Source organism: Bombina bombina, chromosome 5 (assembly GCF_027579735.1).
Source record: "Bombina bombina isolate aBomBom1 chromosome 5, aBomBom1.pri, whole genome shotgun sequence".
In the NCBI taxonomy this organism is placed as follows: domain Eukaryota; kingdom Metazoa; phylum Chordata; class Amphibia; order Anura; family Bombinatoridae; genus Bombina; species Bombina bombina.
Window position 1 is genome coordinate 165278499 of NC_069503.1, and position 26541 is coordinate 165305039.

General features: G+C 37.2%; 1 protein-coding gene across 2 annotated transcripts in view; it reads right to left on the reverse strand.

Annotated features, from left to right (window-relative positions):
* CRHR2 (corticotropin releasing hormone receptor 2) overlaps window positions 1–26541 on the reverse strand; it is a 403668-nt gene that overhangs the window by 180530 nt on the left and 196597 nt on the right. The window contains exons 3-4 of one of the 2 annotated variants that reach the window (XM_053712942.1): window positions 19295–19380; window positions 12797–12799 (exon numbers count right to left, since the gene is read on the reverse strand). In XM_053712942.1, coding sequence (XP_053568917.1) covers window positions 12797–12799; window positions 19295–19380 — 89 coding nt within the window. The remainder of the gene's footprint in view (window positions 1–12796; window positions 12800–19294; window positions 19381–26541) is intronic. The other variant, XM_053712941.1, reaches the window with a different exon arrangement.

A 26541-nucleotide genomic window follows, 5' to 3' on the forward strand; every position in this document is an offset into this window, starting at 1 on the left:
ATGCAAAATCTCAGGATTTTTGCTTCAAATACTGTGTTAATTGAAGTCAAAAGCCTGAGATAATGAGGTCCATTTATCAAGCTCTGTATGGAGCTTGTGGGCCCGTGTTTCTGGCGAGTCTTCCTTCAGACTCACCAGAAACAGCATTTATGAAGCAGCGGTCTAAATAACCCTGTCCGCCTGCTCCGAGCAGGCGGACAGGAATCGCCACAATTCAACCCGATCGAGTATGATCGGGTTGATTGACACCACCCTGCTGGTGGCCCATTGTCCGCGAATCTGCAGGGGGCGGCGTTGCACCAGCAGCTCTTGTGAGCTGCTGGTGCAATGCTGAATACAGAGAGCGTATTGCTCTCCGCATTCAGCGAGGTCTTGCGGACCTGATCCGCACTGTCGGATCAGGTCCGCAAGACCATTGATAAAAAGGCCTCATTGTATTTCTAATTTTCATATCTTACCCAGAATCCTCTTGTGCATTGGTAAGAATGTATATGGAGTTTACTAGGTAAAGGCAAGTGGAGATACTTGCCTAGATGTGCTAATTGCCTCTGCAACAATTTCTATTGATTTACTTTTGTGATATGGAGGATTTTAATATCATGATTTTATCTCCACCATAATTTTAATGAATTTGGAATAATTTACAAATACTAAACATAGCATGCTACTATTACCTTTCAAAACATTGCCTTTATAATCAATCTCATGGAAGTTCATGCTAATTTTTAAGATTAAACATCATTTTTAATAACTTTGATCCAAAGTATAATATTCCCTTTTCTGTTTCCACAGTTAAAATATTTTCTAGAAAAGACTCAATTCTCTTGAAATATGAATCAGAACTTGTTTAATGAAGTAGAAAATGAAGTTATTTGAAGAATAAATGTCAGTGGATCAACAGCAAATATGTTAGATTATCAAACAAATTCAAATACTTAATGGCTTAAGAAATGATTGCCTCTTCAAGTGCCAGGCAGCAACTGAAAGGACTTAATCTTGTTAGCTAGAATTTAAAACAAATGCTGTGAGTTTTATATTAACACCTGTAATGACACGGAGCCATGTTATATAGGTCAATGTAAGAGACAAGATTTTAATGACATTAGCAAAAAATTATTCTAATACCTAAATTAATAAGTCAGTGTTCACTAATAAGAAAGGAACATAAAGCTCACATAAAGTTGATTCTAAAACAGTCATAACTTCTTCAATTAAATAATTTTTTATAATATGCTTAGATTAAAATTATTAAAGACCGGGGGCGTGGTCAAGCATCCATCGTGGCAGGCAGCAAAATCCTGGAGCTCCACTATCACTACAGACAATCCTTTCAATATCTATAAATAACTCATGCATCCGAAGAATCAAGCTTTAGAAATACGCACAGGAACTCTTGCTGAGTTAATTAAAGCTCTTATTTGTGTTCCAAAACTAACAAGGATTGTAAAACTATCTTAATTAAAGCTGGTGGCTGCCGTGCCTTTGAAACATCTACCCCCCCTTCCGGGTAAAGCACCCAGCAATGGAGAAGGACCATGGGAAGCTGCTCAGTACCCTTCTTAGAAATCTGGGGCAGCAGATGGATAGCAGATTCGAGGAACTCACGTATATCTTAAGAGCGGAGTACACTTCTAGTTGCAGCCCTACCATCAAGATGGCGGATGACTCGGTGCAAAAAGTAAATCTCAGAGAGAGTGAATACTCCCAACACAAGAGTGAGGCACAAAGTCCTACCCCTCATAAAGCAACACTTGAGAACGATTAGTCCCTGCACAGATACGCAGGATAATGGATTGGATGAGGTATCGAGTACAGCTACAATTCGACATGGCGAGGCCGGCCTTCCGGAGCATAGCAGCACAGCCAGAGCCCCGAGCAGAAGAAAACAGGGCACTGAAACTTGGAAGAGACGCAGGAACCTATGATCTCCCACTGGAAGTAATATGAGGCAGTTTCCGCAAAGTAGAGATCACCTATCTCTGTCAGCTTCTTGATCCGGTGGCAAGAACTCGTTCTTAATATGTGGGAGTTTTTCTTTAAATTCATTTGGCTTCTTAAGGATCCTGCTTCTGGTCTGGCCCAGCTACAGGAGTGTAGAGTGGGTTGTTTGCATGGCTGCTATACAAATACAAGGTCTGGAGTGAGGTAGAAGGTGCTAATATGACAGTTCAATTTTGTTGAGGGTGATGTGAGTTATCATGGGCTTACTAATCTATGTTTTGAAGAACGATCCATCCCTATTCACCCCCTCTAGCATTGACAGTACAGAACCTTCAAGAACCAGATTCAAAATACAATGTTTAACTAAAGTTCATGCACCAGAACTGTATTGTTTTACTCCCAATATTATTCATTGCTAAATTATAAAAGGGTGTTTTATGTCTCATAGGAGTTACCGTATGTTCTCACTATATTGTTGCTGTTTTTTTTCTCTCTCCCTTTTCTTTTTTTCTGTTCCCTACTTTATGTGTATTTTATTTATAACAAGTTGCAGTGGGAGAAGACAATAGACAATTTGATAATTTCTCATCTTTTCTGTTATCCAGCACTAGGTGGATATGTTACGATGTGAGTAGATGTAGTTAGGTCACGGAAGTCCATTCTTACATCAGGAGGTCTCCCTCTCAACATGTACTAGCATTAATTGAAGCGCCATTTTACATATAATTGCCTAACAACCCTAGTGGTGCTTACATGAAGCGTGACTAAGTTGAAGGGCAATATACATTTCTTATTCCATAACATGAGTACATATGTGTTTGAAATCTAATATACGATGCTCCTATGTACATGACTAGCTCTCTAGAGTGTAATATCTACTACCCTATACAGGATCCTGCTTCTCTCCTGAACATTTATCCTTTAGAACTTTGCTTTGATGAGAATTAATCCTAGGTCCCTACTCGTAGCTATTACACACACACCAGTAAACTTATATATATTTTTGATGTATACTCAATTGCCTTAGCTGTAGTCTAAGAAATAGAACCCTTGTGACAGTGAGATAGGCTCTTACAACCCTATTGTTTGTATCCAGGCAAGGTTATCAGTCCCTTTAATAGGTGTCTTCTGTCCAATAATATAAGCATTATTTGAAAGGTTTCATGTGAAGACAGTTTGTCTTTTTAGAGATCCTATAATAGCTCTTATTATTACATTTCTGGTTTGAACGCCCCAGTATTTTCATTAACAGTTACCACCATATTATTTGAGCTAAGGAGCCATTCCACTATATACAACACATACAACTACATAGGACCCCTGATTCCTAACCCCCTATCTACCCGTTCCTGTCTGATAAAAGTCTTCCCTTGTCCAGGTCTACCTCCCTGAGTGAGTTGATCCAATACCCCCATATGTAACAGCTTCTAGGTCTATGGGCACACCCTTTGCTGCATTCCCAGTCATCTTCAGTAATGCAGCTGACAAGTATGTTTAAGGACTCCTTATGAAGCTTTCATCACCACCCTTATCTCTTAGGGTACCCTATATCCGCTACTATAGTATGGGAAACAGATAGACCTTTTACTATAGAGGTCAGTAAGCCATCACACCCTAGATATAATTGCACATTAGCTGTTTACTACTGAAACAATAGAGTACCACCACTCACTAAGTAACAGCTGACCAGGGAATGGACTACATTAATAAGAAGATTGTCTGTGATTGGTTGAAGTAGTAGTTGCTGACAGCCCAGCAGTTATTCATCTCAGAGGGCACCAAATACTATTCAGTGTCAAGAGCAATTTGGGACACAGTCACTATATATTATCAGTTTTAACTTTTTTTCACACTCCCAGTATGGGTTTAATACATATCATAGACCTACGATACATTTACCTATGCACGCTCATATCCTTATAGACATGATCTAATATATTCCCACTTAGTATTCCTCTTTGCTTTAAGTCTCCCCAGTGCACTTCTCCTCAGCATATACATCTCCATAAACCAGTCCCCTTATCCCTTACATCATAGTATGGGCATTGTCCTAAGGTCCCAGATATTGCACTATAAATACTGCCGTAAACACACGTAGATATATCATCACTAACTATACTATTACCTAAGATGTTTATATATTTAGGTCCAACAATGATCATTGTACTGTTAAGAGGATATTTATACTGGACCTAGAAGGCCACGCCATTTAAAGCGGCTCCTGTCTGCTGATCACCCTTGCTAGAAAACTTAATAACTCTTGCTCATACGTTCTCATAGGTACACTGATTATTATGCTACTTCTTACTCCATATGGCTTGCAGCTCGTAGGGAATCACCACCCATTTTTATATTCTAACTTTGTTCATCTTGAAGGCTTCAAGTCCATAACCTTCCTATCCCTTTATTGTATTATACTATGTGCACTTGCTCCTTCACTAGTACCTATGGGAAACACAAATCCCACTCAGAAAAATTAGGTTCAACACTTCAGTCACTGGAACCATTCCTCTTCTCCAGGAAATTTGCTTGAGTAGGGTCTTAATTTTCCAATATTTGTCTATATATTCTAGGAAAGTTAATATGCAGTTGATTATTTCAGCATCACTATTTATATAATGTACCACTTATGACACCAGTGATTTGTAAACCTGCTGTTTAAGTCTGGTGACTGTGTTTTGTTTATTTAACTGTTAATGTATCTAATTTCCTCAATAAAAAATAAATAAAAATAATATTAAAGACCATTAAAAATATGAAATGAGGAGAAAGGAACGCTGGAACTCAAAGTGAATCAGAGTAGGTTTATTCAGGAGCAGGCTTAACAACACATCAGGTAAGCTCCTATCTGACGCGTTTCGCGCATGCGTACATGCGCTTCTTCAGACATTAAAAATAGAAGGGAAATCAGTATCCCTTTTTATGTTTTGTTGCAGACACCCAAAGTGAAATTAATTGGCTGTGCACCTTCTCTTCTCTATGAATTCCAGTCAATCAAGGATTAATTTACTAATGTAGCTAATAAAGGCAATCAAGAGCTAAAATTGCAGTTGCAAGTGTCTGTCAATCAAGAACATAAAGGGATATGAAACCCCAAAAATGATTTTATGATTCAGACAGAGAATATCATTTAAAAAAAAGTTTCCAATTGACTTCTATTATCAAATTTGCTTTGTTCTCATGATATTCTGTGTGGAAGAAATACCTAAGTAGGCATCCAGAGCATTACATGGCAGGAAATAGTGCTGCCATATAGTGCTCTTGCAAATGGATAGTATTCTTGCAAAACTGCTGCCATATAGTGTTCCAAAAATGAGCCGGCTCCTAAGCATTTCAACAAAAGATACAAATAGAACAAAGTAAAATTTGATAATAGAAGTAAATTAGAAAGTAGTTCAAAATTGCTGCTCTATCTGAATCATTAAAGAAAAATGTTTCATATTCCTTTAAATCCCTGCTACATCTGTGTTACTCAAATTAAATCATATTTTTTGTGTATGTAACAGGTAAATGAGAATTTGAAACAAAATCACAGCTGTTTGTTACTGGCTGCTAAGGGATTGAACCATTGTTTTTGTGTTTATTACTGGTAAGAAAAATGTTAAATCACTATTTAAAGTAATTTTGCTTCTTAAGCGCCAGAAACAGGCATAAAATAATCCGAAAACAGTATTTCTACATACAAAAACACACTCAATTTGATGGGAATATGTCTCTTTATTTTACAGTGGTATAATAGGGATAACATTCAAATAATAAAAAAAAGTATTCTCTTACAGTGGATATAAAAATTCTACACAACCTTTTGAAATGCAAAGACAGAAATAATAACAATGTAAACCTCAACAAGTTAAAAATCTTCCAACAAAAATAAAATCCTGAGAAAAAAACAAATAGGTATTAGAAAGATTTTAAATAAAAAAAACCCCACAACACTTTGATAAGTATAGATCTGCACACCCTGTCCAATGAATACTTTGTGCATAAGTGTCATTAACTTTGCACACCTGACTGGGCCATTCCAAGACTTTGATTTTCCTTTTATGAAGCTTTGCGTCATTATCATGTTAGGATGTGAAATTCCTCTACATCTTCAGCTTTCTGAAGCAGGTTTTGTGCCAAAATATCTTGATATTCTGAGCTATTAATTATCCCATCTATCGTGACAAATGCCCATGACCTATCTGAAGAGATACAGCCCCAAAACATGAGGTTACCTCCACCATGCTTCAAAGTCAATATGGTGTCCTTGGATGATGAGATTTACTGGCTTTGCGCCAAACATATTGTTTGCAATTGAGGCCAAAAAGTTAAACCTTTGCTTGTCGCACCATAAAAAAATTTCCACATGATTTGGGGGTGACTGAACAAATCTTTTGGCATAATTTAGACAGACTTGGATGTTCTTTTTAGTAGGTAAGTGTTTCTTTATTGCTACTCTACCCCCAAAGCTCACACATGTGCAGAACACCATAGATGGTGGTCACATGCTAGGAATGACCGGTACCTGCCAGAGATTCCAGTAGTTCCTTCAGTGTTGCTGTTGGCCTCTTAGTAGCCTCCCTGATAAGTTTTCTGCTTTTCCTGCTGTTGGCCTCTTAGTAGCCTCCCTGATAAGTTTTCTGCTTTTCCTCTAATCAACTTTGAGGGTCGTCCTGATCTTTAAAATATCTCTATGGTACCATATTTTCTCCAATTATTGATGATTATTTTGACAGTACTCTATGGTAAATCCAGTGCCTTTGATTTGCTTTTATATCCCCCCCCCCCCCTGCTGATTGGTGCAACTCTAAACATCAAAGCAAGTCCTACAGTAGCAGCTGGGTTAAATCAGAATCACTTTCATTAAAGGCAGGTGCATGCTATTTGCCTACAGGCATGAGAATGTAATTGGTTAACTGTGAATGCAGCTAGAAACATCCATTATGAAAGGGTTTACAGAATTATGTATGCAAGTAGGGTGTTTTAGTTATAAATATTAGCTTTTTTTTCTCTTTTTGTTAGCTAGATCACATTACAGATGGAAAAAGCCTGACACTTGTATTGTTGTTGTTTCTGTCTTTACATTTCAAAAACCTGCAATTTCATAAGGCTGTGTAGATTTTTTTACATCATTCTATATAGTAGCAGTTGCAGTGGATATAAAAAGTGATGAAAGATTAAACGAGGATACCAACGTTTTATCCCTAGGAACAGATTGCTGACTAGATGAAAAGGTCAACTATATGGGCAAATAAAGCACTCTCACAGGGTTAAACATTTATTCTTCAACAGTTGTTTTTAAATAGCTCTAATAGGTTCAATAACATAATTTATGTAAGAACTTACCTGATAAATTCATTTCTTTCATATTAGCAAGAGTCCATGAGCTAGTGACGTATGGGATATACATTCCTACCAGGAGGGGCAAAGTTTCCCAAACCTTAAAATGCCTATAAATACACCCCTCACCACACCCACAATTCAGTTTAACGAATAGCCAAGAAGTGGGGTGATAAGAAAAAAGTGCGAAAGCATATAAAATAAGGAATTGGAATAATTGTGCTTTATACAAAAAAATCATAACCACCACAAAAAAAGGGCGGGCCTCATGGACTCTTGCTAATATGAAAGAAATGAATTTATCAGGTAAGTTCTTACATAAATTATGTTTTCTTTCATGTAATTAGCAAGAGTCCATGAGCTAGTGACGTATGGGATAATGACTACCCAAGATGTGGATCTTTCCACACAAGAGTCACTAGAGAGGGAGGGATAAAATAAAGACAGCCAATTCCTGCTGAAAATAATCCACACCCAAAATAAAGTTTAATGAAAAAACATAAGCAGAAGATTCAAACTGAAAACGCTGCCTGAAGTACTTTTCTACCAAAAACTGCTTCAGAAGAAGAAAATACAACAAAATGGTAGAATTTGGTAAAAGTATGCAAAGAGGACCAAGTTGCCGCTTTGCAAATCTGATCAACCGAAGCTTCATTCCTAAACGCCCAGGAAGTAGAAACTGACCTAGTAGAATGAGCTGTAATCCTATGAGGCGGAGTCTTACCCGACTCAACATAGGCAAGATGAATTAAAGATTTCAACCAAGATGCCAAAGAAATGGCAGAAGTTTTCTGGCCTTTCTAAAACCGGAAAAGATAACAAATAAACTTGAAGTCTTTCGGAAAGACTTAGTAGCTTCAACATAATATTTCAAAGCTCTAATAACATCCAAAGAATGCAACGATTTCTCCTTAGAATTCTTAGGATTAAGACATAATGAAGGAACCACAATGTCTCTACTAATGTTGTTGGAATTCACAACTTAGGTAAAAATTCAAAAGAAGTTCGCAACACCGCCTTATCCTGATGAAAAATCAGAAAAGGAGACTCACAAGAAAGAGCAGATAATTCAGAAACTCTTCTGGCAGAAGAGATGGCCAAAAGGAACAAAACTTTCCAAGAAAGTAATTTAATATCCAATGAATGCATAGGTTCAAATGGAGGAGCTTGAAGAGCCCCCAGAACCAAATTCAAACTCCAAGGAGGAGAAATTGACTTAATGACAGGTTTTATACGAACCAAAGCTTGTACAAAACAATGAATATCAGGAAGAATAGCAATCTGTCTGTGAAAAAGAACAGAAAGAGCAGAGATTTGACCTTTCAAGGAACTTGCGGACAAACCCTTATCTAAACCATCCTGAAGAAACTGTAATATTCTCGGTATTCTAAAAGAATGCCAAGAAAAATGATGAGAAAGACACCAAGAAATATAAGTCTTCCAGACTCTATAATATATCTCTCTGGATACAGATTTACGAGCCTGTAACATAGTATTAATCACAGAGTCAGAGAAACCTCTTTGACCAAGAATCAAGCGTTCAATCTCCATACCTTTAAATTTAAGGATTTCAGATCCTGATGGAAAAAAGGACCTTGAGACAAAAGGTCTGGTCTTAAGAGTCCACGGTTGGCAAGAGGCCATCCGGACAAGATCCGCATACCAAAACCTGTGAGGCCATGCCGGAGCTACCAGCAGAACAAACGAGCATTCCTTCAGAATCTTGGAGATTACTCTTGGAAGAAGAACTAGAGGCGGAAAGATATAGGCAGGATGATACTTCCAAGGAAGTGATAATGCATCCACTGCCTCCGCCTGAGGATCCCGGGATCTGGACAGATACCTGGGAAGTTTCTTGTTTAGATGAGAAGCCATCAGATCTATTTCTGGAAGTTCCCACATTTGAACAATCTGAAGAAATACCTCTGGGTGAAGAGACCATTCGCCCGGATGCAACGTTTGGCGACTGAGATAATCCGCTTTCCAATTGTCCATACCTGGGATATGAACCGCAGAGATTAGACAGGAGCTGGATTCCGCCCAAACCAAAATTCGAGATACTTCTTTCATAGCCAGAGGACTGTGAGTCCCTCCTTGATGATTGATGTATGCCACAGTTGTGACATTGTCTATCTGAAAACAAATGAACAACTCTCTCTTGAGAAGAGGCCAAGACTGAAGAGCTCTGAAAATTGCACGGAGTTCCAAAATATTGATCGGAAATCTCACCTCCTGAGATTCCCAAACCCCTTGTGCCGTCAGATACCCCCACACAGCTCCCCAACCTGTAAGACTTGCATCTGTTGAGATTATAGTCCAGGTCGGAAGAACAAAGAAGCCCCCTGAACTAAACGATGGTGATCTGTCCACCATGTCAGAGAGTGTTGTAAAATCGGTTTAAAGATATTAATTGAGATATCTTTGAGTAATCCCTGCACCATTGGGTCAGCATACAGAGCTGAAGAGGTCGCATGTGAAAACGAGCAAAGGAGATCGCATCTGATGCGGCAGTCCTAAGACCCAACATTTCCATGCATAAGGCTACCAAAGGGAATGATTGTGACTGAAGGTTTTGACAAGCTGATATCAATGTTAAACTTCTCTTGTCTGACAAGGACAGAGTCATAGACACTGAATTTATCTAGAAACCTAAAAAGGTTACCCTTGTCTGAGGAATCAATGAACTGAATGGTAAATTGATCCTCCAACCATGAAATTGAAGAAACAACACAAGTCGATTCGTATGAGATTCTTCGAAAATGAGAAGACTGAGCAAGTACCAAGATATCGTCCAAATAAGGAAATACCAAAACCCTATTCTCTGATTACAGAAAAAAGGGGCACCGAGAACCTTTGAAAAAAATTCTTGGAACTGAGGCTAGGCCAAACGGTAGAGCCACAAAACTGGTAATGCTTGTCTAAAAAGAGAATCTCAGACACTAAAAGTGATCTGGATGAATCGGAATATGCAGATACACATCCTGTAAATCTATTGTAGACATATAATGCCCTTGCTAAACAAAAGGCAGGATAGTCCTACAGTAACCATCTTGAATGTTGGTATCCTAACATAACGATTCAATAATGACAGATCCGGAACTGGTCTGAAGGAATTGACCTTCTTTGGTACAAATGAAGAGATAAAATAAAACCCCAGCCCCTGTTCCAGAACTGGAACTGGCATAAATACTCCAGCCAACTCTAGATCTGAAACACATTACAGAAATGCTGAGCCTTTGCTGTGTTAACTGGGACACGGGAAAGAAAAGAATCTCTTAGCAGGAGGCCTTAACTTGAAGCCAATTCTGTACCTTTCTGAAACAATGTTTCTGAAACCAGAGATTAAGAACGGAATTGATCCAAATTTCTTTGAAGAAAACGTAATCTGCCCCATACCAGCTGAGCTGGAATAAGGGCCGCACCTTCATAGGTACTTAGGAGCTGGCTATAGGTTTCTATAAGGCTTGGATATATTCCAAACTGGAAATAGTTTCCAAACTGATACCGCTCCTGAGGATGAAGGATCAGGCTTTTGTTCCTTGTAAGGAAAGGAACTAAAATGATTATTTACCCTGGAAAGAAAGGGAAAGCAAAGATGACTTAGAAGACATGTCAGCATTCCAAGTTTAATCCATAAAGCTTCTCTAGCTAAAATAGCTAGAGACATATACCTGACATCAACTCTAATGATATCAAAAGATGGTATCACCAATAAAATTATTAGCATGTTATAGAATAATAATAATGCTATAAAATTATGATCTGTTACTTGTTGCTCTAAAGCTTCTAATCAAAAAGTTGAAGCTGCAGCAACATCCGCTAAAAATATAGCAGGTCTAAGAAGATTACCTGAACATAAGTAAGCTTTTCTTAGAAAGGATTCAATTTTCCTATCTAAAGGATCCTTAAATGAAGTACTATCTGCCGTAGGAATAGTAGTACATTAGCAGGAGAAGAGATAGCCCCATAACCTTAGGGATTTTTGTCTCAAAAAACTCTAATCTGTCAGATGGCACAGGATATAATTTGCTTAAACGTCTAGAAGGAGTAAATAAATTACCCAAATTATTCCATTCCCTGGAAATTACTTCAGAAATAGCATCAGGGAGATAAAACACTTCTGGAATAACTACAGGAGATTTAAAAACCTTATTTAAACGTTTACATTTAGAATCAAGAGGACCAGAATCCTCTATTTCTAATGCAAATAACACTTCTTTAAGTAAAGAACGAATAAATTCCATCTTGAACAAATACAAAGATTTATCAGCATCAACCTCTGAGACAGAAACCTCTGAACCAGAAGAACCATTATCAGTATCAGAATGATGATGTTCATTTAAAAATTCATCTGAAAAAAGAGAAGTTTTAAAAGACTTTTATGTATACTAGAAGGAGAAATAACAGACATAGCCTTCTTAATGGATTTAAAAAATAAAATCTCTTATGTTATCAGGAACACTCTGAAAATTAGATGTTGACGGAACAGCAACAGGTAATGTAACAGTACTAAAGGAAATTTTATCTGCATTAATAAGTTTGACATGACATGCAATACAAATAACAGCTGGAGAAACAGATACCAAAAGTTTATAGCAGATACACTTAGCTTGGTAGCTCCAGCACTGTGCAGTGACTTTCCTGAAGTAACTTCTGACTCAGTTGCAACGTGGAACATCTTGCAATATGTAAAAGAAAAAAACAACATATAAAGCAAAATTGATCAAATTCCTTAAATGACAGTTTCAGGAATGGGAAAAAATGCCAAAGAACAAGCTTCTAGCAACCAGAAGCAATAAAAAATGAGACTTAAATAATGTGGAGACAAAAGTGACGCCCATATTTTTTCGCGCCAAATAAGACGCCCACATTATTTGGCGCCTAAATGCTTTTTGGCGCCAAAAATGACGCCACATCCGGAACGCCGCCATTTTTGGCGCAAAATAACGTCAAAGAATGACGCAACTTCCGGCGACACGTATGACGCCGGAAACGGAAATAGAATTTTTGCGCCAAAAAAGTCCGCGCCAAGAATGACGCAATAAAATGAAGCATTTTCAGCCCCCGCGAGCCTAACAGCCCACAGGGAAAAAGTCAAATTTTAAGGTAAAAAATGTTAAATTAAAATGCATTATCCCAAATATGAAACTGACTGTCTGAAAAATAAGGAAAGTTGAACATTCTGAGTCAAGGCAAATAAATGTTTGAATACATATATTTAGAACTTTATAAACAAAGTGCCCAACCATAGCTAGGAGTGTCACAGAAAATAAGACTTACTTACCCCAGGACACTCATCTACATATAGCAGATAGCCAAACCAGTACTGAAACGAGAATCAGCAGAGGTAATGGTATATATAAGAGTATATTGTCGATCTGAAAAGGGAGGTAAGAGATGAATCTCTACGACCGATAACAGAGAACCTATGAAATAGACCCCTTAGAAGGAGATCACTGCATTCAAATAGGCAATACTCTCCTCACATCCCTCTGACATTCACTGCACGCTGAGAGGAAAACCGGGCTCCAACTTGCTGTGGAGCGCATATCAACGTAGAATCTAGCACAAACTTACTTCACCACCTCCATCGGAGGCAAAGTTTGTAAAACTGAATTGTGGGTGTGGTGAGGGGTGTATTTATAGGCATTTTAAGGTTTGGGAAACTTTGCCCCTCCTGGTAGGAATGTATATCCCATACGTCACTAGCTCATGGACTCTTGCTAATTACATGAAAGAAAGATCCATTTACATTGATACTATACTAAAAAACATGTACATATACATAATGTGCTGATTTTTTCTTTTTTGTCTAAAGAAACATTTAATAAAAGCAGCTTAATTTTATTGAAAAGCAGCAGTGGCGTATTTATGTTTTGTGCTGCCCTAGGCACTCAAAATTCTGCTCCCCCCCCCCCCCCCTCAAAGGTTTTAGGCCTTTTTTCCACTTAATATTTTTGGGGTCATTGTGTAAAAAAAAAATTTTTTAAATAACAATTAAAAAGAAATTGGTCTAGCAAAACACTTGCATACAGGTGGGTTGAATCGCATGCATCTCATACCATTTTCTCCCTGAGAGAAGGTGAAAGAAAAGAGGGGGAGTGGAAAAAAGGGAAGGAAAGGAAAGCAGGAAGGGAGGGAGGAAAGGAAAGCAGGAAGGGAGGGAGAGAGAGAGAGAAGAGAAAAGTGGTGAGGGAAAGAAAGGAGTGAAAGAAGGGAGCAAGGGAAGGAGTTTACAGAAAGAAGGAAGGGAGTCGAGGAAGTGAGGGAAAGATGAATACACTTTGAAACAATCACTGCCCTTTACATGCAACAACATACAGTAATTACAATCATTCAAGTAATGAACTGTTTTAAGTGTTACTATTTACTCCGTGGGTTCATGAATGCAGAGCAAGCTAGCTATTAGTAGCTAACATACATTAGCGCTGAGAGTTTATGATTAGACATTACATGAATGCAGAGAAAGCTAACTATTAGTAGCTAACATACATTAGCACTGAGAGTTTATGATTAGACATCACATGAATGCAGAGAAAGCTAGCTATTATGTAGCTAACATACATTAGCGCTGAGAGTTTATGATTAGACATCACATGAATGCAGAGCAAGCTAGCTATTAGTAGCTAACATACATTAGTGCTGAGAGTTTATGATTAGACATCACATGAATGCAGAGAAAGCTAGCTATTAGTAGCTAACATACATTAGCACTGAGAGTTTATGATTAGACATCACATGAATGCAGAGAAAGCTAGCTATTAGTAGCTAACATACATTAGCACTGAGTTTATGATTAGACATCACATGAATGCAGAGAAAGCTAGCTATTAGTAGCTAACATACATTAGCACTGAGAGTTTATGATTAGACATCACATGAATGCAGAGAAAGCGAGCTATTAGTAGCTAACATACATTAGCGCTGAGAGTTTACGATTAGACATCACAAGCTGATCTAAGCAGTGCACAGACGCATCCAGTCTATTAGTTACTAAGACCTGCAATAAGCAGTGCGCTCACAGACCCACCACAGCTGACAAGGGGAGGCAGCATATCGGTTCAAGGTCTTCTCCTCCAGCCTCACCTTGTAGGCATATCCACGGTCAAGTTTTTCACCAAGAACGCTTCCACTGCAAAAATGCCGGCGGCTCTAAATGAAGCAACGGTTTATAGGGCAACGGTTTATAGGAGCACTGCCTGTAAAGAGCGACCTTAATCAGCGCACGTGCCTTGTCTTCTCTGTAAAAGCCTGCACTTTATCGCTCACTGTACTGTGTGCTGGCTTTTAGAGAGAGGATAGGGCAGATGTGCTGCCCCTCCCAAATCTGCTGCCCTAGGCACCGGCCTTGTTGGCCTAGGCCATAATACGTCCCTGAAAAGCAGTATCAGTGTTATATTTCAATCTAACTCACTGGCTGTTAAAGATGAATCCTTTAGATAGACAGACAATTGATAGATGATAGATAGAGAGACAGATAGATGGACAATTGATAGATAGATAGACAGACAGACATACGGACAATTAATAGATAGATTATAGACAGACAGACAATTGATAGATAGATAGATAGATAGATAGATAGATAGACAATTGATGGATGGATAGATAGAGATGGAATTAACACAAATAGATAGATGGAAATATAGATAGACATACTGTATATATATATATATATATATATAAATATAGTATATATATGTATATATATATTTAAACAGCATATATAAATAATATTAATTTAACACATCTGCTTTTATTCAAAGACATTAACTGTTACAAAGCAGTAAATAATACATACAGTGCGTATATCTTTACTACAGATATTTTGCTTCTTTTCTTACATCAAAGTAACTAATCCTTTTGCTTTTAATGATACTGTATACAAATACATACAAACATATCATTTTCATATATTCTATTTCTTATCACTTACAAATATTATAGTACACATCTGACAAACAATACAAGTATCCTTCAAAGAATCTGAGCCTCAAAAGGAAAATGAAGTAACTTAATTCCTCATAAAAAAAGGCATTAGAAACCATTTCCTACACTCTAGTTTCTATGACTAAAGTAAATCTGTTCTGCCTCTAGGTACACCAGAATTTTTTTTTTATCAAATAAGAAATATTACAACACAAAGGTAACATTTTTTATAAAATATAGATGTAGAAAAATACAAATAATGCTATATATTCTGTTTAGACTTGTGCAGCCAGGAAAATGTCGTTTCTGACAACATTTTTTTAATGAATATTAAAGTGAAGGTCAATTTTGTTAAATTAGTGCCCGGTTTTTAATAATCCTATTAAAAACAAGGGCACTTTAATTCATCAAAATTGAAATTTCACTAGTTTTCTTCAAAAATGTACCTTTTAATCCTGACAGCCGCTGCAGCGCTTCCTCTGCCCGTCGCAAGCCCTAAATGACGAATCCGGCTTCCTCCAATCATGGAGTTACCTCAGGCCATGATTCCCCTGGCGGGGGGGGGGGGGGGAGCCGTGATTGGAGGAAGCCGGATTCGTCATTTCTGACGTATGAAGAGGCTTCCGACGGCCGGGGGAAGCGCTACAGCGGCTGTCAGGATTAAAAGGTACGTTTTTGAACAAAACAAAGGAAATGTCAATTTTGATGAATTAAAGTGTCCTTGTTTTTAATAGGATTATTAAAAACCAGGCACTAATTCATCAAAATTGACCTTCACTTTAAGGGACAATCGTTTTTTCCAAATATTTGGTGGCTGCACTAATTTTTGTTAAACATTTAGATTTGTTTTTTGTTAGGTGAACTCTTTTGCCTGTAGCTTTATACTTTCTTTTGCATGCTGGAGAGCACGGTAACTTGATCATCTTCTTGCAAGCTAAACGGTTCTGCTCCCAGGACCTGCACTAACGAATACAAATTTTACCAGTATTTATTAATCTTCTTTTGTTTTCGTTTGTGCATTTATTTAGATATTCAATTTGTCAAAACAAAATGAATATCCACTTTTTGTTACCAATGTGTATTCGTAACAAAACTAATGCACATCTCTATTCTGTTTTGGAATATAATTTCCCTCTAGTCTAGTTTATCTGTGCATATGTTTCAAATCACTAATTTTAAAGAAATAAAAAAATCCCAGTGCAATGTATAAGAAACATGTTTAATTATAGATTTCTTTCTATTGCCACATTTAGTTTGCTTTCATGGTATCCTGTGAAAAGCGGGTAGGTAGGCTTAGGAGCTTATATGTGACTGGAAAACTATATGGGCAGCAGTGTTGCAAGAAAAGTTTTAACTATACTTGTGCAGCAGTCAATATTTTTTACCTGACTAATCATTAACAATTATACATGTGCAGCACTAATCATTATACAATTATATATGTGCAGCACTAATCATTATACAATTATATATGTGCAGCACTAATCATTAACAATTATACATGTGCAGCACTAATCATTATACAATTATATATGTGCAGCACTAATCATTATACAATTATATATGTGCAGCACTAATCATTATACAATTATATATGTGCAGCACTAATCATTATACAATTATATATGTGCAGCACTAATCATTATACAATTATATATGTGCAGCACTAATCATTAACAATTATACATGTGCAGCACTAATCATTATACAATTATATATGTGCAGCACTAATCATTATACAATTATATATGTGCAGCACTAATCATTATACAATTATATATGTGCAGCACTAATCATTATACAATTATATATGTGCAGCACTAATCATTATACAATTATATATGTGCAGCACTAATCATTATACAATTATATATGTGCAGCACTAATCATTATACAATTATATATGTGCAGCACTAATAATTATACAATTATATATGTGCAGCACTAATCATTATACAATTATATATGTGCAGCACTAATCATTATACAATTATATATGTGCAGCACTAATCATTAACAATTATACATGTGCAGCACTAATCATTATACAATTATATATGTGCAGCACTAATCATTATACAATTATATATGTGCAGCACTAATCATTATACAATTATATATGTGCAGCACTAATCATTATACAATTATATATGTGCATCACTAATCATTATACAATTATATATGTGCAGCACTAATCATTATACAATTATATATGTGCAGCACTAATCATTATACAATTATATATGTGCAGCACTAATCATTATACAATTATATATGTGCAGCACTAATCATTAACAATTATATATGTGCAGCACTAATCATTATACAATTATATATGTGCAGCACTAATCATTATACAATTATATATGTGCAGCACTAATCATTATACAATTATATATGTGCAGCACTAATCATTATACAATTATATATGTGCAGCACTAATCATTATACAATTATATATGTGCAGCACTAATCATTATACAATTATATATGTGCAGCACTAATCATTATACAATTATATATGTGCAGCACTAATCATTATACAATTATACATGTGCAGCACTAATCATTATACAATTATATATGTGCAGCACTAATCATTAACAATTATATATGTGCAGCACTAATCATTATACAATTATATATGTGCAGCACTAATCATTATACAATTATATATGTGCAGCACTAATCATTATACAATTATATATGTGCAGCACTAATCATTAACAATTATACATGTGCAGCACTAATCATTATACAATTATATATGTGCAGCACTAATCATTATACAATTATATATGTGCAGCACTAATCATTAACAATTATATATGTGCAGCACTAATCATTAACAATTATATATGTGCAGCACTAATCATTAACAATTATATATGTGCAGCACTAATCATTAACAATTATATATGTGCAGCACTAATCATTAACAATTATACATGTGCAGCAAAAATAAAGTGGGTTCAGCCAAATCTTTCTGAACAAATATTTGGGGAAATTGTCTGCTGCACTATTCAGTATTTGTGTTTTAAATGAAACGAATAATGAATACTCGTGGAACATTTACATTTGTTTTAGTTAAAAGGAATGCAAATGTTCCTTTGCTACAGATGTTCACTGGTAGTGTTATATATAAGGTGACCATATTGCCGCTTTAAAAAGGGACACATATGTCAGGGCTGTTTAAATAAATGTTTTGTATAAGAACCCTGACATATGTATTTTTCATATGTGTCCCTTTTTAAAGCGGCAATATGGTCACCCTAGATATATACCTCTAGCACACTGGAGGGCTGCGTTAATGCCGAACCTTCTTCTTAGAGGCCTGGGCTGCGCTAATAGGAGGCTTAGCGTGGCAAATCCTAGGGCCTTCGGCTTTAGCGCAGGTAGGGGATGTGCTAATCTGCAAACCTGCGTAAAAATTTTTTCCCGTAAAAGTTTTTCTGGTAATACAACCTAAACTTATATATACAATGGTCTGTTCAAACTTTGTAGGGTTACATTACAGTTCTTATGAACTAAGCACTTTGTACAGTGTTTAAAGGGACATTCCAGTCAAAATTTACATGCACATAGATGAATTACATATTTAAATAGAAACATATTTGCAATATACATGTATTGGCAAAAATGCTTCTAGTAAAAGTGATCAATGTTTTATTGCTAATATTTTTCTCTGCACGTGCATGTGAAACAGCTAGATATTCTCAGTGCACCAGCATTTTAAATACAGCATTTCTTTGTTTTTTTTATAATTCAGACCGCATAGGCAACTTTAAATAAAAATCCAATTTACTATTATCATTTTTTTGTGTACTTTGATTAAATGTATATTAAGTGCATATTGAGGTAGACTCAGGAGTGCGCACATGTTTCGAGCTCTGCACGTGCACACTCCTGAGCTCATAATGTTTTACAACAATATTATATATAGACTTCAAGATACGTGCATGTTCCTAAGGCTACCTCAGTATTCCAATAAACAAGAGTACATTTTAAAACTTTTTTTTTTTACAGCTTTATCAGAATCATAAAAGTTTAATATTTCTATCCATGTTCTTTTAGGTAGAGCTAAAGCAATAAATTGTCTCACCTTGTTATCCAAAATAGGTACACAGTGTGAATAATTCATCCTGGACGCCCAGGTTCCATTTTCAAGACATTCTCTATAAACATTTCCTAAAATATAAAATACAAAGGTTTTAGAGACAGAATAAGAAATGAATAAAAAAGTAAAATTAACCTTCAAGGATTTTTTTGGCTGAAAAAGCTTGAGCCTGTGTTAAGTTAATATAGTACTATGTTAGAGATGTACACATTTACACTGTGCACTGATTTAAAGGGATAGAAAGGTTCATAACTGAAATGAACACTTACATTTTGAATAGAAGTATTTTTGCAATATACTTCCATAAGCAAAAATGCTTCTAGTAAAGCAATAACTCTTTTTTAGCGTCATACGCACATATGCTGTAGCTGTATCATGCACCAGCAATCAAACACTACTCCTTCTCACAGTCAGCAGTAGTTTACATGACACAAATCAGACATATAACCCCATTTTTTTTCATGATTCAAATAGAGCATTTGATTTTAAATAACTTTCCAATTGACTTCTATAATCTAATTTGTTTTGTTCTCTTGGTATAATTTGATGAAGAAGCCACAATACATTACTGGGAGCTATTTAAGGCATTGGGTGTACCAACAACATGAGGCCGTGCACCAATCAGCAGCTCCTAAGCCTACCTAGTTATCCATTTTAACAAAGAATACCAAGAGAACAAAACAAATTAGAGAATCTGGCCCCAATTTATCAAAGGGCTTGCGGACCTGATCCGACACTGCGGATCAGGTCCGCAAGACCTCGCTAAATGCGGAGAGCAATACGCTCTCCGCATTTAACATTGCACCAGCAGCTCACAAGAGCTGCTGGTGCAATGCCGCCCCCTGCTGACTCGCGGGCAATCGGCCGCCAGCAGGGAGGTGTCAATCAACCCGATCGTATTCGATCGGGTTGATTTCCGGCGATTCCTGTCCGCCTGTTCAGAGCAGGCGGACAGGGTTATGAAGCAGCGGTCTTTAAACCGCTGCTTCATAAGTTGTGTTTCTGGCGAGTCTGAAGACTCGCCAGAAACACAGCCCTTCAAGCTCCGTACGGAGCTTAATAAATGGGCCTGTATAAGTCAATTGGAAAGTTGTTTATACTCATATGCTCCATTTGAATCATGCAAGAATAAAATGTGAGTTTCATGTCCCTTTAAGTTAACACTGAAGCAATACACACCATGAGCAGGTACGCTGTCTGAATCCTGTTGCTCTCGTCAAAGCATATGCAGCTGGAACTGATAACTTTTACTAAAAGCATTTTTGCTAATGGTATAATGGCATTTTTGCTAAAGTATATTGAAAATCTGCTTCTATTTAAAATTAAACATGCGCTCATGCACATTTCAATTTTGACCATGCTGTCCCTTTACACCTTTGTTTTAAGATAAAAAAACAGTATATGGTTCCACATAAAGAATTACTAGAAATGTACAACGTCAAAAAAATAGTTTAGTCCGAAATATTCATTTTGTTGATTTTTTTATTTGTTTAGTCCGAAATTCGTTCATTTGCTCACTCATTTCAGACAAATATTCGTTAACATTAGTTTGTTAATGAATATTCGTTTACGATTAATTTAATGGACAGCAGAATATGCAATAAATTGTAAACCTAAACGTACATTATACAATTTAAAAAGAATCTTTCATTTAATGCCAACAGTAGTTACAGAACATATAAAAATAATTTCATGAAGGATTTAGAAATTTTATTTTACAGTAATAAATAATTCCTTTAAAGGTACATTAAAACGCCTTAATATTGTAAAATAAAACAAAAAAATCCTCTGCTATATACTTTCAATATTTATTTTGTCCCCTGTTCCAGTAATACTATTCTGAAATTGTTTACATGTGAATTTGTAGCTCAGCAAATTGAAGTAAGGATTGGGTAAGGAATTGCACATATTACTCTTAGCAAACTGACGGCTAGATTTAGAGTTCTGCGGCCAAAGGGGTGCGTTAGCTACGCGTGCTTTTTTTCTCCGGCACCTTTTAAATACCGCTGGTATTTAGAGTTCACAGAAGGGCAGCGTTAGGCTCCAAAAAGGGAGCATAGAGCATAATTTACCGCCACTGCAACTCTCAATACAAGCGGTGCTTACGGACGCGGCCAGCTTAAAAAACGTGCTTGTGCACGATTCCCCCATAGAAAACAATGGGGCAGTTTGAGCTGAAAAAAAACCTAACACCTGCAAAAAAGCAGCGTTCAGCTCCTAACGCAGCCCCATTGTTTCCTATGGGGAAACACTTCCTACGTCTGCACCTAACACCCTAACATGTACCCAGAGTCTAAACACCCCTAACCTTACACTTATTAACCCCTAATCTGCCGCCCCCGCTATCGCTGACCCCTGCATATTTTTTTTAACCCCTAATCTGCCGCTCCGTACACCGCCGCAACCTACGTTATCTCTATGTACCCCTAATCTGCTGCCCCTAACACCGCCGACCCCTATATTATATTTATTAACCCCTAATCTGCCCCCCACAATGTCGCCGCCAGCTACCTACAATAATTAACCCCTAATCTGCCGACCGGACCTCACCGCTACTCTAATAAATGTATTAACCCCTAATCCGCCTCACTCCCGTCTCAATAACCCTATAATAAATAGTATTAACCCCTAATCTGCCCTCAATAACATCACTGACACCTAACTTCAAGTATTAACCCCTAATCTGCCGACCGGACCTCGCTGCTACTCTAATAAATGTATTAACCACTAAAGCTAAGTCTAACCCTAACCCTAACACCCCCCTAAATTAAATATAATTTAAATCTAACAAAATAAATTAAATCTTATTAAATAAATTATTCCTATTTAAAGCTAAAAACTTACCTGTAAAATAAACCCTAATATAGCTACAATATAAATTATAATTATATTGTAGCTATTTTACGATTAATATTTATTTTACAGGCAACTTTGTAATTATTTTAACCAGGTACAATAGCTATTAAATAGTTAATAACTATTTAATAGCTACCTAGTTAAAATAATTTCAAAATTACCTGTAAAATAAATCCTAACCTAAGTTACAATTAAACCTAACACTACACTATCAATAAATTAATTAAATAAAATACCTACAATTAAATCTAACACTACACTATCAATAAATTAATTACATGAAATACCTACAAATAAATACAATTAAATAAACTAAATAAAGTACAAAAAATAAAAAAAGCTACGTTACAAAAAAGAAAAAATTAATTACAAGCATTATAAAAATATTACAACAATTTTAAGCTAATTACACCTACTCTAAGCCCCCTAATAAAATAACAAAGCCCCCCAAAATAAAAAAATGCCCTACCCTATTCTAAAATTAAAATAGAAAAGCTCTTTTACCTTACCAGCCCTTAAAAGGGCTTTTTGCGGGGCATGCCCCAAAGAATTCAGCTCTTTTGCCTGTAAAAAAAAACATACAATACGCCCCCCAACATTACAACCCACCACCCACATACCCCTAATCTAACCCAAACCCCCTTAAATAAACCTAACTCTAAGCCCCGGAAGATCTTCCTACCTTGTCTTCACCATGCCAGGTATCACCGATCGTTCCAGGCTCCGAAATCTTCATCCAAGCCCAAGCGGGGGCTGGCGATCCATCATCCGGCTGAAGTCTTCTATAAAGCGGCGGCTGAAGAGATCCAGAAGAGGCTCCAAAGTCTTCATCCTATCCGGGAAGAAGAGGAGATCCGGACCGGCAACCATCTTGATCCAAGCGGCATCTTCAATCTTCATCCGATGACAAGCGGCTCCATCTTGAAGACCTCCAGCGCGGATCCATCCTCTTCTTCCGACGTCCTAAGTCCGAATGAAGGTTCCTTTAAATGACGTCATCCAAGATGGCGTCCCTCGAATTCCGATTGGCTGATAGGATTCTATCAGCCAATCGGAATTAAGGTAGGGAAAATCTGATTGGCTGATTGAATCAGCCAATCAGATTGAGCTTGCATTCTATTGGCTGTTCCGATCAGCCAATAGAATGCGAGCTCAATCTGATTGGCTGATTGGATCAGCCAATCGGATTGAACTTGAATCTGATTGGCTGATTCCATCAGCCAATCAGATTTTTCCTACCTTAATTCCGATTGGCTGATAGAATCCTATCAGCCAATCGGAATTCGAGGGACGCCATCTTGGATGATGTCATTTAAAGGAACCTTCATTCGGACTTAGGACGTCGGAAGAAGAGGATGGATCCGGGCTGGAGGTCTTCAAGATGGAGCCGCTTGTCATCGGATGAAGATAGAAGATGCCGCTTGGATCAAGATGGTTGCCGGTCCGGATCTCCTCTTCTTCCCGGATAGGATGAAGACTTTGGAGCCTCTTCTAGATCTCTTCAGCCGCCGTTTGATAGAAGACTTCAGCCGGATGATGGATCGCCAGCCCCCGCTTGGGCTTGGATGAAGATTTCGGAGCCTGGACGGATCGGTGTGATACCTGGCATGGTGAAGACAAGGTAGGAAGATCTTCAGGGGCTTAGAGTTAGGTTTATTTAAGGGGGGTTTGGGTTAGATTAGGGGTATGTGGGTGGTGGGTTGTAATGTTGGGGGGGGGTATTGTATGTTTTTTTTTACAGGCAAAAGAGCTGAATTCTTTGGGGCATGCCCCGCAAAAAGCCCTTTTAAGGGCTGGTAAGGTAAAAGAGCTTTTCTATTTTAATTTTAGAATGGGGTAGGGCATTTTTTTATTTTGGGGGGCTTTGTTATTTTATTAGGGGGCTTAGAGTAGGTGTAATTAGCTTAAAATTGTAATATTTTTATAATGTTTGTAATTAATTTTCTTTATTTTTTGTAACGTAGCTTTTTTTATTTTTTGTACGTTAGTTAGTTTATTTAATTGTATTTATTTGTAGGTATTTCATGTAATTAATTTATTGATAGTGTAGTGTTAGATTTAATTGTAGGTATTTTATGTAATTAATTTATTGATAGTGTAGTGTTAGATTTAATTGTAGGTATTTTATGTAATTAATTTATTGATAGTGTAGTGTTAGGTTTAATTGTAACTTAGGTTAGGATTTATTTTACAGGTAATTTTGAAATTATTTTAACTAGGTAGCTATTAAATAGTTATTAACTATTTAATAGCTATTGTACCTGGTTAAAATAATTACAAAGTTGCCTGTAAAATAAATATTAATCGTAAAATAGCTACAATATAATTATAATTTATATTGTAGCTATATTAGGATTTATTTTACAGGTAAGTATTTAGCTTTAAATAGGAATAATTTATTTAATAAGAGTTAATTTATTTAGTTAGATTTAAATTATATTTAACTTAGGGGGGTGTTAGTGTTAGGGTTAGACTTAGCTTTAGGGGTTAATACATTTATTAGAGTAGCGGTGAGGTCCAGTAGGGAGATTAGGGGTTAATACTTGAAGTTAGGTGTCGGCGATGTTAGGGAGGGCAGATTAGGGGTTAATAATATTTATTATAGGGTTATTGAGGCAGGAGTGTGGCGGTTTAGGGGTTAATACATTTATTAGAGTAGCGGCGAGGTCCGGTCGGCAGATTAGGGGTTAATAAGTGTAGGTAGGTGTCGGCGACGTTGTGGGGGGCAGATTAGGGGTTAATAAATATAATATAGGGGTCGGCGGTGTTAGGGGCAGCAGATTAGGGGTACATAGGGATAACGTAGGTTGCGGCGGTGTGCGGTCGGCAGATTAGGGGTTAAAAAAATTTAATAGAGTGGCGGCGATGTGGGGGGGCCTCGGTTTAGGGGTACATAGGTAGTTTATGGGTGTTAGTGTACTTTAGAGCACAGTAGTTAAGAGCTTTATGAACCGGCGTTAGCCCATAAAGCTCTTAACTCCTGACTTTTTTCTGCGGCTGGAGTTTTGTCGTTAGATTTCTAACGCTCACTTCAGCCAAGACTCTAAATACCGGCGTTAGAAAGATCCCATTGAAAAGATAGGATACACAAATGGCGTAGGGGGATCTGCGGTATGGAAAAGTCGCGGCTGGAAAGTGAGCGTTAGACCCTTTCCTGACTGACTCTAAATACCAGCGGGCGGTAAAAACCAGCGTTAGGACCCCCTAACGCTGGTTTTGACGGCTACCGCAGAACTCTAAATCTAGGCGTGAGAGATTTGACACTGAAAGGCTGCTTAACCCCTTCACTACCGGCACTTCCAGACAAAAACTTGCCCAAAACACCAGAGCATTTTTAGCATTTTGGTAGCACTCCATTTAAACAGAAACAGAGCCTTGTTTTTTTATATTATTTTTTAAATCTATATATATTTAAGTAGAGAACCCAAGGTATTGATCTAGGCCCATTTTGGTATATTTCATGCCACCATTTCACCGCCAAATGCCTTCAAGTTAAAAAATTTTTTTACTTTTTTCACAAACTTTGGGTTTCTCACAGAAATTATTTACATTCTGCTTGTGCAATCATAGCACAAATGTTTGTAAAAGTTTTTCTGGGATGCCCTTTGTTCAGAAATAGCAGACAAATATGGCGCTGCCATTGCTTTTTGGTAATTAGAAGGCTGCTAATTGCAGCTGCTCACCACACCTATTAATCTAGGCAGTGAAGTTAATGTTATCTTAAGCGTAGAGATTAGCCTCCTACCTGACACTGCCCACCCCCTGATCCCTACCAGTTTCCTTCCAAACAGTCTTCTTCCCTCCCCCACCCCCCCACTGGTCACCCCCATCTTAAGTACTGGCAGACAGTCTGCCAATAATAAATAAAAAAAAATGTTGTTTTTGTTTTTCTGCGGTGTAGGATTGCCCTAACCCTCAAAACTCCCTGATCCCCCCAACACAGCTATCTAAACCTCCCTTGCCCTAACTATTGCCGCCATCTTAGCAGCTGTCTGCCAGTACCTATAAACCCCTTTATTTAAATGTATATTTTATTTTAAATTTTTTGTGGTTTTCTGTAGTGTAGTGGTCCTACAACCTCCCCCCCTGCCGCGATTGCCATTAGGACCCCCTCCACGGGCCCCAAACACATTTTATGTAGTGTAGCTGCTCCCTGCCCTTTAAAAAAAAAAAAAAAAGCTTCCGTAGGTAGGGTCCTCCAACTTCCTGACTCCCCAGCTAGACCGCCCAAGATTGATGCTGTCTTGCTATATAATAACATAGCCAAGTCTAAACATTTATAAAACAAATTAACATATTCGCCTAGATTTAGAGTTTGGCGTTAGCCGTCAAAACCAGCGTTAGAGGCTCCTAACGCTGGTTTTTACCGCCCGCTG